This window comes from Coloeus monedula (assembly GCF_965178545.1).
Source record: "Coloeus monedula genome assembly, chromosome: 6".
Lineage (NCBI taxonomy): Eukaryota > Metazoa > Chordata > Aves > Passeriformes > Corvidae > Coloeus > Coloeus monedula.
Window position 1 is genome coordinate 50,802,902 of NC_138786.1, and position 13,179 is coordinate 50,816,080.

General features: G+C 39.2%; 1 protein-coding gene across 3 annotated transcripts in view; it reads left to right on the forward strand.

Moving 5' to 3' along the window:
- Positions 1 to 8,777, forward strand: part of BDKRB1 (bradykinin receptor B1) — a 34,446-nt gene extending 25,669 nt beyond the window's left edge. For 2 of the 3 annotated variants that reach the window (XM_082282962.1, XM_082282963.1), the window contains exon 2: positions 5,280 to 8,777. In XM_082282962.1, coding sequence (XP_082139088.1) covers positions 5,293 to 6,378 — 1,086 coding nt within the window. In that variant the 5' untranslated portion in view covers positions 5,280 to 5,292 and the 3' untranslated portion in view covers positions 6,379 to 8,777. Of the gene's footprint in view, positions 1 to 2,521; positions 2,654 to 5,279 lie in introns of those variants that run through there. The other variant, XM_082282961.1, reaches the window with a different exon arrangement.
- The last annotated feature ends 4,402 nt before the right edge of the window (positions 8,778 to 13,179 follow it).

Below are 13,179 nucleotides of genomic sequence, written 5' to 3' on the forward strand. Positions count from 1 at the left end.
CCATGATCATTCTTTGGGAATTTTAAATAACTGCGCCAGAGTTTAAGCTCTCCTTAGCAATCACTATAGAACACGTGAAGAAATCCAACTAAGCTGGACAAAGAGTTTTACATCAAAAGGTCATATCAAAAACTTTTTCTGCTGCTCCAGAACAGATGAACAGTTATAGCAGATAACTAAGCTGATTTGCAAACCATTTCAGTAAAGAAAATCAAACTGTTTAAACATGCTGATCCAAAAAGATAATTTGGCCCAACCATTAAAGGTTCCAGCTATCTTAAGAAGATGATTTTTAATGGCTGAACTGGACTAAGAGACAGAACTCTGGAGACCTTTGGGATTTTTGACATTTGTCTGCCTTGTAATGTGTGTAATAATCAAGCAAAGAGTCTTACCTCCAAGTTCACCAACATATTTGTTTAATCATTCTGATCAGAGAGGCTCAGTTAGCATTTGTAAATTTTTATGCAGCTCTAGAGAATGTTTACTTTCTGCAGGAAAGTTTGCCTAGACAGTGTGACTGAAGATCACGTAAGCTTAAAACATAAACCAACATGCTGTGAGTATCCTGAGCTAAAGGTGCCAATAGACAGATAAGTTTTTTACCGTAACTGTGGACTCTTATAGATGTTTTCAAATTAATCCTTCACATTCCTTCAATTCATGGTCCATTACATCTGTGCAAACTGTGAAATGTTGTCAGATTTTTACATACTTTCTATAGGTTGAGAAGAATGAAGTTGTAAAGAAATAGTAAATTAAATCCCCTTTCTGTATAAAGTTACATCTTCTTCTGTAGACTTGTTCTAAGATCTTTAAATGCTGGAGCTACTGCAGTGCCTATTCATTTCACTATTTCTACTAAATGCATAGACTTCCAATTTTGAATCTCTCTCCATTACTGAAAAATGTTCCAAATATAGCAATGAAAAACAACAGAAAATAAGAAACTAGATTTACAAAGAGGAGTTGGATTTGCAAAACCAGAATTTTGATCCCATTTTGATGTGACAAGTTTTGTAAGACTACGTTATTTATCATATAAATTTTAGACACAGCTGCAGTTTTTTATTCAGTCTGTGAGTAAATGTGGAACTTGGCAGCTCCTAGAGATGCATGTCCAAGCAAGGAAAAATTCCAAGCTTCTTGTTATTGCTCAAATGTTCTTAATTATGGAAAAAGTAACTTAAACACGGAAATGCAGTCGTGTAAGCAAAGAGGAGGCTTTGGAAAGTCTGTGACGAAGATCTCCTGACATATTGCACTTACCTTCATGAGTCAGTGTGAGATGGGTTGTTTCAAGATTTTCCTCCTGTGATTTATTAGGATTCCTTACATAATGTGTAATTCAAAAATTCAAGTCTTTGCCAAAAATAAAAATTTTACAAGTTATTAAAAAAAGCCCCAGATATTAAATCTTGAGCCATTTAGAGTTTTCTCCATTGTAGTGGTGTTAACTGGAACATTTTTCATTTATCAATTTTAGCACTGCTTGCATAACTATTATCTTTTAATTAATAAAAATTTGGAATAAAAGTATTTTTCATGATAGGGAAGTTCATAACAAGGTATCACCATTCAGCCTCGCCTGCCTTTTCATTTTAACTTATAAAACAAGAATGGACATAATGGCATAAGAATTGAGAGAAATGGTGCATGTGTTGGTTAAGTAGCCAATGGGAAGAATATTTTCCTAAAAGTAAATAGCATTCCAGTCCCTTGATAATTTCTCTTTGTTTTGGTTTTTTTAATTGAAAACCCATATTTTTTGCATGGATATACTTAAAAGAGATTTTCATTTAAAGTCTGAGATGCAATAGATGTTATCTTTTTCTAATATTCCTCTAATCAGAGGACAATCAGAATGAAAAAGATAAAAATAAGCTATAAACAATCACTCTCAGGCTTCATGGTACCAGCAAGTAATAAAAAAAAAAAAAAAGAAACTTATGTGGGTGCAAGCCTGAGAAAATACAGGAGTCATCATGCACTACTGAGAAGTCATATTCACAGAGATTCATGCCCTGGACACCTATAGAGGGGTGCAAAAAGCAATGCTTTTCAAAAACAGTGGAAGGGGGGTTTAGCAAGGTTCATGTTTCAGCAGCCATTCCCCCTATCTGTCCTGCTTTACCCCCTGCTCTTTGGCATGGTTTCCCCTCAAGTCTAGCAGGAAAAGGAGCTCCTACCACAACAAAAACCTAGTTCTAAGCTTCTCCCTGTGTGCATTGACACTGAGAAGGCAATTCAGAGTTGTTAATGAAGTTATTGTTGGTACAAACATAGCTATTCACACAAAGGAACTTTTAATTGCCAAAGACAATTTGAAAGTTTTCATTAGAGGTCACAGGATGACAAGAGTCATGACATATGGACTGTATTATTTCACAATGCGAGTGAAATATTTCACATGTCTTGAAAATTACTACAGCTGACATGTGGGGAAGTTAAAAAAAAATTCCTGGGGCTTTCTTCCAAGATGTAACATCATGCGCATGGTGTATGGCCAACAAAACACTCAGGACAGCCCTCAGTCACTCAGTTGTGCCTCAGGATGCATCTTTGAATTCTCTCAGTAACCTCTCTACTGCTGTTTATCAACTGTTTCTGAATTTGAAACTTTGCCTGAATTGCCAGCAAGGACCAGGAGTAGGTATGCCTATCTTTTTAAATGTATTTTTTCTTTACTAAAATAATTTCTATATTTTATCTAAAATATAACCTTTTGTGCTCTCAGTTCTGATCTGTGCAGTCTAGTAAGACTTTCCCTTTCTTTTTCACCTTGAAAGTAATTCTGAAAGTCAGTATTAGTTTATGTATAAAGCCATGATCCATTTTACCTAATTGCTCTAACTTGCTGATGAGTATTAATAGTAAAAAGGGTAATAGATTCACTGTGCATGGAAATTCATCAGAAATCAGTTCAAACTAAGAAAAATATGTCATTATTTGTATAAAAGATGACCGGAATGTGTTAAGTACAGAAGCTGAAAACCATTCATGTGGTTAATTGTCCATTAGCACTAAATACTTAAAAATACTTACAGAAATTACTGAAAATAAAGTGCATTTTCTGTCAAGAGAACATTTTGAGCTCTAAATTATTAAAAGGCTTGTGGCTTGTGGTAGCACTCAGACATTGACTAGTAGACTCTGAAGAAATTTTTGAAATTAAAAACTCTACAGAATCCTCAGGTACCATTGAGAGCTGAACAAGAATTCAGATTTAGCTGAGACTAAACTCAAAGTTTCAATGAAAAATAAAGCTTCCTGGTGTTTTTAGCTGAGGCCATCATGAATTAATCTGTGGCTTCAGCTGAGAGATCACATCTGAAGGGTGCAGAGTGACTGGCATAAGCTGATAGCAAGAAGTTGGGCTGATAGCAAGAAGTCATCAGGAAAAGGACAAGCAAGGACAATAAACAGTTCTTTTTCTTCTACATTTATTAAAATAAATAATTCTGTTAGGTTTAACTGTTATCTTTCTTCTACATTATTTTTGAAATATGAAGTTATAGATTTTCTGCCATTGCTCTCTCATGCCTTAGCCTGCTGTAACAGGGTTAGATTTCTGCTGTCTCATGAAAAGCCTCTTTGATGCTAATCAGCCATTTATTTGCTATATATTTGATCTGTAGTTTTAGATCCTCTCAAGTTATCTTATTTTGCATGAGATGTCTGTGAACTAGGTAACATTCAGATTGTTCTGAGGGAAATCCAGGGAGCTGTGTTGAGTTGTAGCTCAGTTCCCAGTCAAGACTGCCAGCTTGAGTGAGTTTATGAAATCAGATACAACTTTGCTGCTCACCTGGTTCTGCAGTGATGAAAAATGTTCTGTGCATTAGTACCACATAGCCTGATGTGGAATATTATTACTTAACTTATTCCTAGAGGCATCCCAGAAATAAGTGACACAAGCTGCTCATATAGAGACATCACTGAGGTTGTACCTATATGTAAAAGAGATGAATGATCGTCCTAAATTGTCTCTTCAGAAACTCCATCCTTAGCTGTCTCCGTGGTGTAAAATACAGAAGTTGAAAGAACAGAGTTAAATAGCTGCAGCAGAAAGCTGATATTTAGAATGACTGATTGCAAAATACTGATTTTTTCAAATACATTCTTTTTTATAGATTGTCATGCTCCACTTGCATATGAAATACTGAAATGTCAGATGGCAGCACAGGCTCAATAATAACTTGCCTATCATAATGATTCTGAGGCTGAATGCCTGTAAAAACCAGGATCCAGGCACTAGCATCAAGCATGGCAGCACCAGAAGAATGAAGCAGGAGGCAGCCCTGAGAGTGGATCTGTGACAGAAAATCCAGTGGATTTTCATGGGAGGATAAGGTTTTACCCATGTTCTTACTCCTGCACAATCTCACATGGGGTTACCAGAAAGAAAGATGTTGCCAATGCTATGATGGACTAAACACTTTGGAGGCTGCACAGCCTCTCTCCAGCTGAGCTCAAATGAAATTTTTGAACTAGAGAAGAATGCTGTAAATTTAGAGCTGCAGAGGCCTTCCCTCCAGGCAAGATTTTTAGCGTTATGTTTTGAAGGAGTCTGTGTTGTGTTATTCCAACTGCTGACATTTGAAGGCAATAAGCTGTCTAATCTAACAGCAATTTTGAACCCGAAGTTCAGGATGGGAGGAAAGGAGAAGGAACAAAAGAATGCAAATTTCAGGCAGCAAGTGGTTCATACAGAGAGTGAGCAGCTTTCCCAGTTCTGGGAAACAGGCAGGATCCTGCTTCAGCAGGATAACAGAATATAATAATATATTAATGTATATATAATATACTATATAATACAGTAATATAATAATGTACATAGCTTTGTAAATAAGAGTAAGAGAAAGGGCAGGGAAGGATGCAAAGCTGGCTTTGTGTCACCAGCGTGGCTCCCACTACTCTCGGGGAGATGGAATTCTCCCATATCTGTGTCTGTCATCAGTCTGGAGGAGACATACAGAACTACTTCCTCTAATTTGTCATGCTCCTTCCTCTGCGTCACTTTAAACAATGGAAGCAAGGAGAGGAAACTTCATAGGATGTAGAGGAAGTTCTATCCTTGCTAATACTGGGAACATTTCTCACCATTGCACATATCACATGTGGAGTGATCTAGCCTATATTAATCAGTAAGGACTAATAAAGAATTTGCAGCAGTTAAATGTTTATTATACCACTCATGAGAGGCAACTTTAGCATTTTTATGCTTCTTTTTTGCAGTCATTTTCTCTCATTTCAAAGACGTCTTCTGTTCATTTCAGAGTTTTTTCAAAAATGACTGAAACTCCTCTACTGGATATTCCCTCCTCAAACCAGAGTGAAAACCAGAGCAACTCAACTGTTTGCCCAGAATTGGATGACTGGTGGGACATCGTATACTGTATAGTTCCCAAGTACATCAACACTGTCTGTGTCATTGGTATGCTTGGAAATGTATTTGTTCTCTTCACTTATTCACTGCACAAAGGCCCCCTGAAGATAGCTGAAATCTACCTTATGAACCTAGCCATTGCTGATCTTATCTTCCTCATGTGGCTCCCTTTCTGGGCAGAGAACATCAATAATGAGTTTAACTGGCCGTTTGGCAGTTTCCTGTGCCGCAGCATCAGCGCGTCCATCACCTTGAACATGTACACCAGCATCTACTTGCTCGTGGCCGTCAGCATGGACCGCTACTTGACTTTTGTCCATACCTTGAACCACAGAGAGATATGGAGCAAAACTATGACCAGAGGGATCTGCTTGCTCATCTGGTTCTTTTGCATCCTTCTCAGCATCCCAGCTTTCACATTCCGGACTGTGGAAGACCTTCCCCAGTGGAATATTTCAGCGTGCGTTTTGGATTTCCCCACCCCATCGTGGAGAACAGCTGAAAGCCTGGTACGTAACATAGTGGGGTTTCTGTTGCCGTCCACAGCAATCATCTTTCTCAATTTCTCCACCATTAGGTCCCTACAAAAAACAGCAAGAGAACGAAGAGCACTCAGAGCAAAGGGCTGCAAAAGGCACAAAGGCACAAAGGCAACCAGGCTGATCTTCACTGTGGTACTGATGTTTCTTTTCTGCTGGACTCCTCACCATATTTTTTTATTCCTTGATACATTACACCGTGCAAATGTGCTCAAAGGCTGTTTCTGGGAGGAACTGATCAACTTTGGGGAGCAGTTTGCTTATACACTGGCTACCACCAACAGCTGCATTAACCCTGTGATTTATGTCTTTGTTGGGAAATACTTCAGGCAAAAGGCTTTAGAAGTTTTTTCACAGTTTATTCCCTGTGGATTTCCTTTGAAATGGGTATCTTTCAAAGAAATGTCATCGAATTTCAACATGTTTCCAGTCAGGAGTAGTTTAACATAATGGTTCTTGGTTCCATCTTCATTGATATTACAACTTATTTTATGCCATTGCAAATGGCATTAAAAATTAATATGAAATGCAGTGATCTGGCCTTCACAGACTAAGCTAATTATCCATTAAAGTAAATCACTTGATTGATTGCATATTTGTTCTCAGGTTTGCTTTTCTATTTCTGTGTTATCCATCCAAATGCATAACATGTGATATCAGAATTTTATACCAAATGATCTAACCTGTCTTACCCATTAACAGTGGCTTGAAAGAAAAGCTTCTTTACAAAATACCAGAAATCTGGTTTCTTTGCAGAAAGCCATAAGCCACCTGAATATTTGCTGCATTGTGTCTGTGATGACAGCTACTATACCACCTGTAAGACTATTCATAAAATTGCAACAGGTATTACAGAGCAAATATGAGCTTCATCTTCGACCGATAGATGCATTTGAGTAGGCATAGAATAACTTTGGTTATTTTGAACCAGATTTTAACTGGTTTGCATTTTCACAGTAAGATATTGAAAATTTTACATTTTTTTGTGCTTTTCAATTATATGCAGTGCATAACTATTGTACAAGGTGATGCAACACAAAGAAAGTTTACATAAATTGTAAAAAAAGCACAGTAATGCAGTAGGCTCCTCAAAACTTGACTTGTGGTGATCCAGTAAAATATTATAAAACTGCTCATCGAATACTGTAAAGACTCTTTTTATTTTTTATATGTGAAAATATCCATGATGGCCATTGACACTTATATTATTTTGAGGCAAATCCTTAGATACGTATTTATATTTTTATGAATCAAAATTAATAAACTGTATAACATCTTATTTTACTTCATCAGCTTGTTTTTTCCTATATTTATTTTTATATTTTGGTTTTTTTCCCCTGTTCTTTTTGGGAAGAGCAAATATATAGTCCTGTGATTAAAAATTCTTGTTGCTACCAGAATACAAACTCTGGAAGTAGAAGAAAACTTCTTTTCTGTCACATCCACAATGGCAGAGTAAATATAAGGCAACTGATATCTGTTTCCATAACCCTAAAATTATGTGTATATACAGACATGGAAGAAGATAGTGCAGCCTGTTCAGCCAGAAAGATATTGATGCAGAAGGGACCATACAGACACATCATTGTATAAAAATTCATTTAACTACTCATTGTAAAGCCTGTTCAGTCTTGTACTTGCTGTAACAGCACTGCATTTTCTGTGGTTCTTTTTAGTGTTTCCATTTTGAATATGTAATAAATCTCTGATTATAGAAATCTATCTGTTCAACCTCATTGCAATAAGATTAGTGTTAATTTTTAATGATTCTCTCAAACTTTTTGAATTTGAACAGTGGAAGCCTTTTGAAGACTTAAAAGCCTATCTTCCTGCAATGATGGTTTAAGAATTAAGGGTGGATTAAGGGATCAGGGAGGAAGAATCTCTCACAGATTTATTACTTCCACTCCTTCTGTGACATGTGTTTTTAAAATAAATATCAGGCTTTGACACCAGTAGTAACAACAGCATGTGAAGTCCCCTGACTCATCTGAAATCAAATTCCTAATTCCCATCTATTGTAAACTGTTGAAAACTGCATCTATTTAATGCATCCCCAGCTGAATCTTTAATTCAAAAAACTTCCAAGCAGAAAGAAAAGAAAAGAAAAGAAAAGAAAAGAAAAGAAAAGAAAAGAAAAGAAAAGAAAAGAAAAGAAAAGAAAAGAAAAAGAAAAAGAAAAGGAAAAGAGAAAAGAGAATGCAGAAACAGAAGTTCTATCTTCCCACTACAGATGAGGACCTTAAAAGGGAAAAATATCTTTTCTCGTCTGACTAACCCTTGTCCATGTTATGCAATGTACACAAATAAAGCAAAAAACACTTCTTGAGTGTGGTGGCATATTTAAGCTATGATATAACAGATTGAAAATCAGTATGAAATCTGAATTTAATGAAAAACCTCCTGAACAAGTCACAAGGTCTTTTATGAAATTGCTGCTTCTTTTACAATTGCACAACTGTCAGGAAAAACATCTGTAGTTTAAACACTGCTTTAAACCACTTAACAGGGTCTTGCAAATCAATGTATTTACTCTGCAGTATGAATGTATGCAAATGTATGCATTTCTGACTGTATGTTAGGGCTCTTAGTGGCCGCTTTTTGCTGTGGTGCTGCGCTGTGTTCCTCACTGACTTGTGCCTGGGAAGGTTCTGGTGATAGCCATGGTGATGTTCCTGGGCTGGTAGGTGGCCTGGGCATTGCTGCTGTTTCTGTGCTGCTGTACTGGACAGGCTGGAACACCAGTGGGATCTTGAGTTGAAGGGATGTGGATGAGACCATGATGGAGCAGAGATCCACCTGCAGCCCATGGAGGACCCCAGGCTGGGGTGGATGCAAGGTGGATGCCTGAAGGAGAATGTGATGTGGCCCTGTGAGAAGCCTCTGCTGGAGTAGGTTTTATGGCAGGACCTATGACCTCATGAGGGACCCACACTGGAGCAGTTCATGATAAACTGCAGCCCTTGAAAAGGTCCCACACTGGAGAAGTTCAAGGAGGACTGTCTCCTGTGGGTGGGAACCGCTGCTGGAGCAGGGGAAGAAGAGATTCCCTTCCAGCCCATGGTGAAGACCATGGTGAAGAAGTGTGCCTCTGCAGCCCATGGAGGAGGACAGTGATGTAGACTATATTAATGATGAACTTCAGGAGGAACCCCTTGCTGCAGGCAGGCTGGGAGCAAGGGGAGAAATTCACTGCAATGTTAAACCAGATAATCTGGCCTGAAAAGGGCCAGGGGTGGAGACTGTAATGGATGTGCCTCTAAATTGTTGTAAGCCATGATTTGAGTTGCATATTACAGGAATTAGTGCAGCAGAAACCACCCAAATCCATGGAGGAGAAGCCTTACAAGGAAGTTTAAGCGCATCAGTGACCAGACCTGAGCTGACTTTGGTGCCCAGTAACTCCAAGAAACACAGCACCACTCCTGTCCTGAGTGACCCCCAGAAGAGATGGAGCATAAAGTCATGGACTAAATGAAGGACATTTCATAAACATTTGTGGACATTTTATAAGTATTCTGTAGGTGTCATCCATTGACTAAAGAAATTACTTCCGTGTATTATGTCAAAGGATGGGAAGAAGCGCAGTGGTTAATGAAGTTGTATCAAATAGTGTGGGACCTGGGCATGATGTAAATGGTACGGAATAAGGGGTGGAATGTGCTGGTTTGGGCTGGAGTAGAATTAATTCTCTTTACAGTGGCTGGCATAGGGCTGTGTTTTGGATTTGTGCTGAGCACGGGGTTGATAACATAGACATGTTTTAGTTATTGCTGAGCAGGGCTTACACAGAGCCAAGGCCTTTTCTGCTTTTCGTACTGCCGTGCTAGGAAGGAGACTGGGGGTGCATGGGAGACTGGTGGGATACACAGCCAGGACAGGTGACCCAAACTGACCAAAGGGATATTCCAGACCATGTGGCATCATGCTCGGTATATAAAGTGGGGAGAAGAAGGAAGAAGAAGGAGGGGACATTTGGAGTGATGACATTTGCTTTCCAAGTCACTGTCACACGTGATGGAGCTCTGCTCTCCTGGAGATGGCTGAACACCTGCCTGCCCATGGGAAGCAGTGAATTAATTCCTTGTTTTGCTTTGTTTGTGTGTGTGGCTTTTGCTTTCCCTATTAAACGCTCTTTATCTCAACACATGAGTTTTCCAGCTTTGACCCTTCCTATTCTCTCCCAGATCCCTCTGGTGGGTGAAGGAGCAAGTGGCTGAGTGGGGCTTGGCAGCTGACTGGAGTTAAATCTTTACAAACATGACCCAGGACTGCCTTGTTTCTCTCTTGTTTCAGAAAAAAAGGCTGTTTCTGCCTTGAAGGTGTATATGAAAGCAGGGAATGAACTTGAATTGCAGCAAGGGAAATTCAGAACGTTAATAAAAACTTCCTGGTAAAGCCAGTGACAGGTTGCTTTGGAGAGAACCCAGCATGGCATCCGAGCCCACTTTAGACAGCCATTGTTGGGGAAAATATCAACACAGCTGGTTCTCTTCCAGCACAGGGGAGGAGTTTTTATGGTGTGTACCCCTCCACTGATTCCTTCTCTTGTGGTCATTAAATAAAGTTTCCTTGTTTACCCTTTCAGGGGTCTTCACTGATCACCTCTCAATCAGTACTGACATGTTAGCTCTGGTAGCCAGTAGACCAATACTACAAGACTCCACCTCCCATGGGTTGTTCTTTTGAATAAGCATCATTTTTGCCTTCTCTCATGTTACTTTTCACACTCCTGATAAACATTGTCAAGCATTAATCGTTAAAAGACTCTGCTGCAAAACTAATCTTTTATAGGTGAGATCCATGTACCTTAAGAGCTTGCAAGTATAATTTAACTTGTTCTCCTCATCTGACTATATTGAATTTATATTTTATTATTAATTTCTCTAGGACAGGGACTATCTTTCTGTTATTTGTCCAGGCCATGCTTAATGCCCAGCCCGGTCTCAGTTTATCATACAGCCCTCCTAGCACTAACTTAATAAAAGTGACATTTACGATTCACTGAAACCCATCTCAAGGAATAATACAGCCTGGACTTACATTTGTAATATCAAAACATTTTGACAAGCCATTTCAATATTAAAAACTCTAACTGTAAATATAGGCAGTTCTCATATCAGACAACCTTCACCTTTAACAACAACAACAAAAAAACGCTACCAAACCCAGCTGATCAATTTCTAAACTGAAAATAGAAGAAAATACATTGATCACTAAAAATGAAGACATAACCATTTTCAGAGATCTATAGCCACATGGACTTCCAACATGCCAGGAGTCATCTTCCTGGGAAAAGAGCTGTTTGTCATCCCTGTCAAATCGTACCACATCAAGTAAAACTGTTGAGTCTTGGACGGAAAAAAGCAATTTGCTCACAGGTCAGATGGACTGCAGCTTTCAGCAGCCAGCTCCTCACAGAGGTGCTTAAACCTCTGCACTAGCCTGTGACAGAGTTTCACAGGAGACCTGGTCACAGAGCAACAGGACCCACTTCACTACCCATGGGTAAAGGGCAGAGGGTGTCAAAGAAACTGCTCATCCATTGTCCCAGTGAGGTCTTGGTGCACTCCCAGCAGCAGGACAGGAACAAGTGACAAAAGCTGCACCAAGGTGGCAGAACCAGAATCATACTGGGGAAATGGGTGGAGTTAAATGGAGAACAGAGAAACATCTGATTGGAGACTAGGAGTTAAGAATCAGAAGAAAAGGTTGAGGGTAGAGAAGAAATATCCCTCCAGTGCCTCTGTCAGAATCTCCCTAGTGCCAGAATGTGGGGACGAGCAGTAAGGTCACAGTGACCAAAAGAAAACATTGAGAGAGGAGGAGACAGGGACTGGCTGGACCAGGGGACAACAATATGCATGTGAAATGGAAATTACTTTGACAATGAACTGGAACAGAGTTGGGACCTGATGGCAAGGAGGTCAGGCCAAAGTGTAAAAAATGGGAAGAAATAGCAGATATCTCAGGATGGGACTTGGAATATCGTATTCCCTTAAAAAAACCCTGTCAAGACTGAAAACACTAAAAGTTATAGAACTTTGAGTTTACGAAATCCAAGGAAATATTTGACCTAAGACTGTCCCAGGAATCTCAGTGTGGTCTCCTTCAGGGTGTGAGTTATAATATGGTCTTATGGTCTTATGACTAAGCTTTGAATTTCCAACATTGCAATTTATCCACTTCTGATTTAGCCTTTTGTCACTCTGCCTTATGTGGGAGAGGAACACACTTACGTAAACCAAACAATACACTCAAGAAACTAAATCATCCATACTACATATTAAATAAAAACAATTGTATTGATAACACACATCCTGCCTTGAATTTTACACAAAGAAATCTTTGAGACAACATGTAATTAAACTGAAAATTTATTTCAGTAAGGTTATATAGGGGGAAATGAATCAAATAATCATGTTTGATCATAACTGAAAAGATTAGAAGACATGGTAAAATAAGAGAAAATAGGAAGAATATTGTCATCGGCACAAATGTAGGAAGAAACTTCCCCCATTCCTTGTAGCACAGTAGGACTCCTGACAAACAGGAGACACCACTTTTGGTCACTGGAAAGGAGCTGGCAAACCACTTTCATCACAGAAGAGCGGGGCAGGGCTTTGGGTCTGTTGGGAGGGCAGATGAAGAGAAAAACTGGAGTTTCAAAAGAAATCCATCTCTCTAAGCTCAAAGAACAGACGGAAACACACATCCCGGGACTGGACCATGCAAGAGCAGTTTGGCTTGGGTTTGTGCTTTCTTTTTCATAAGGGCATTTTAAACTCTCATGCAAAACAAGCCCAACTGAATAAGACAGTTTATTTTAGTATTTTAGCTGGTTTTTCCTTTGAGTTTTTAGTAGTTGCTGTTCATTGCCAAGATTTTACTTCAAACATGACTCAGAGTAAAATCCTGGGTATCTTTCCCAGCCTACTGGGCTCAATGAGGAACCTGTCCCCACTTTCCTCAGCCTCAAACCACAGAGAGCCCTTGCAACCAGTGTGTTTATCCTTGATGGAGAATGGCCATGGACCCATTTGGTCACAATTGCCATGTCCCATTTGAAATCTCCAGAGGACGCTGCACCCCAAATACCCATCACAGTGACCAAGAGAAAATGTCAGCAAAGCTCATCCTTGAGTTTCAGCTTGGTCAGTAAGCACAGCTTGAACAGATCCCTCTGCCTCTCAAGCTCAATACATGGGCAGAAATGCATCTGTCCTGATTTGGTCTGGGATAGAGTCAGTT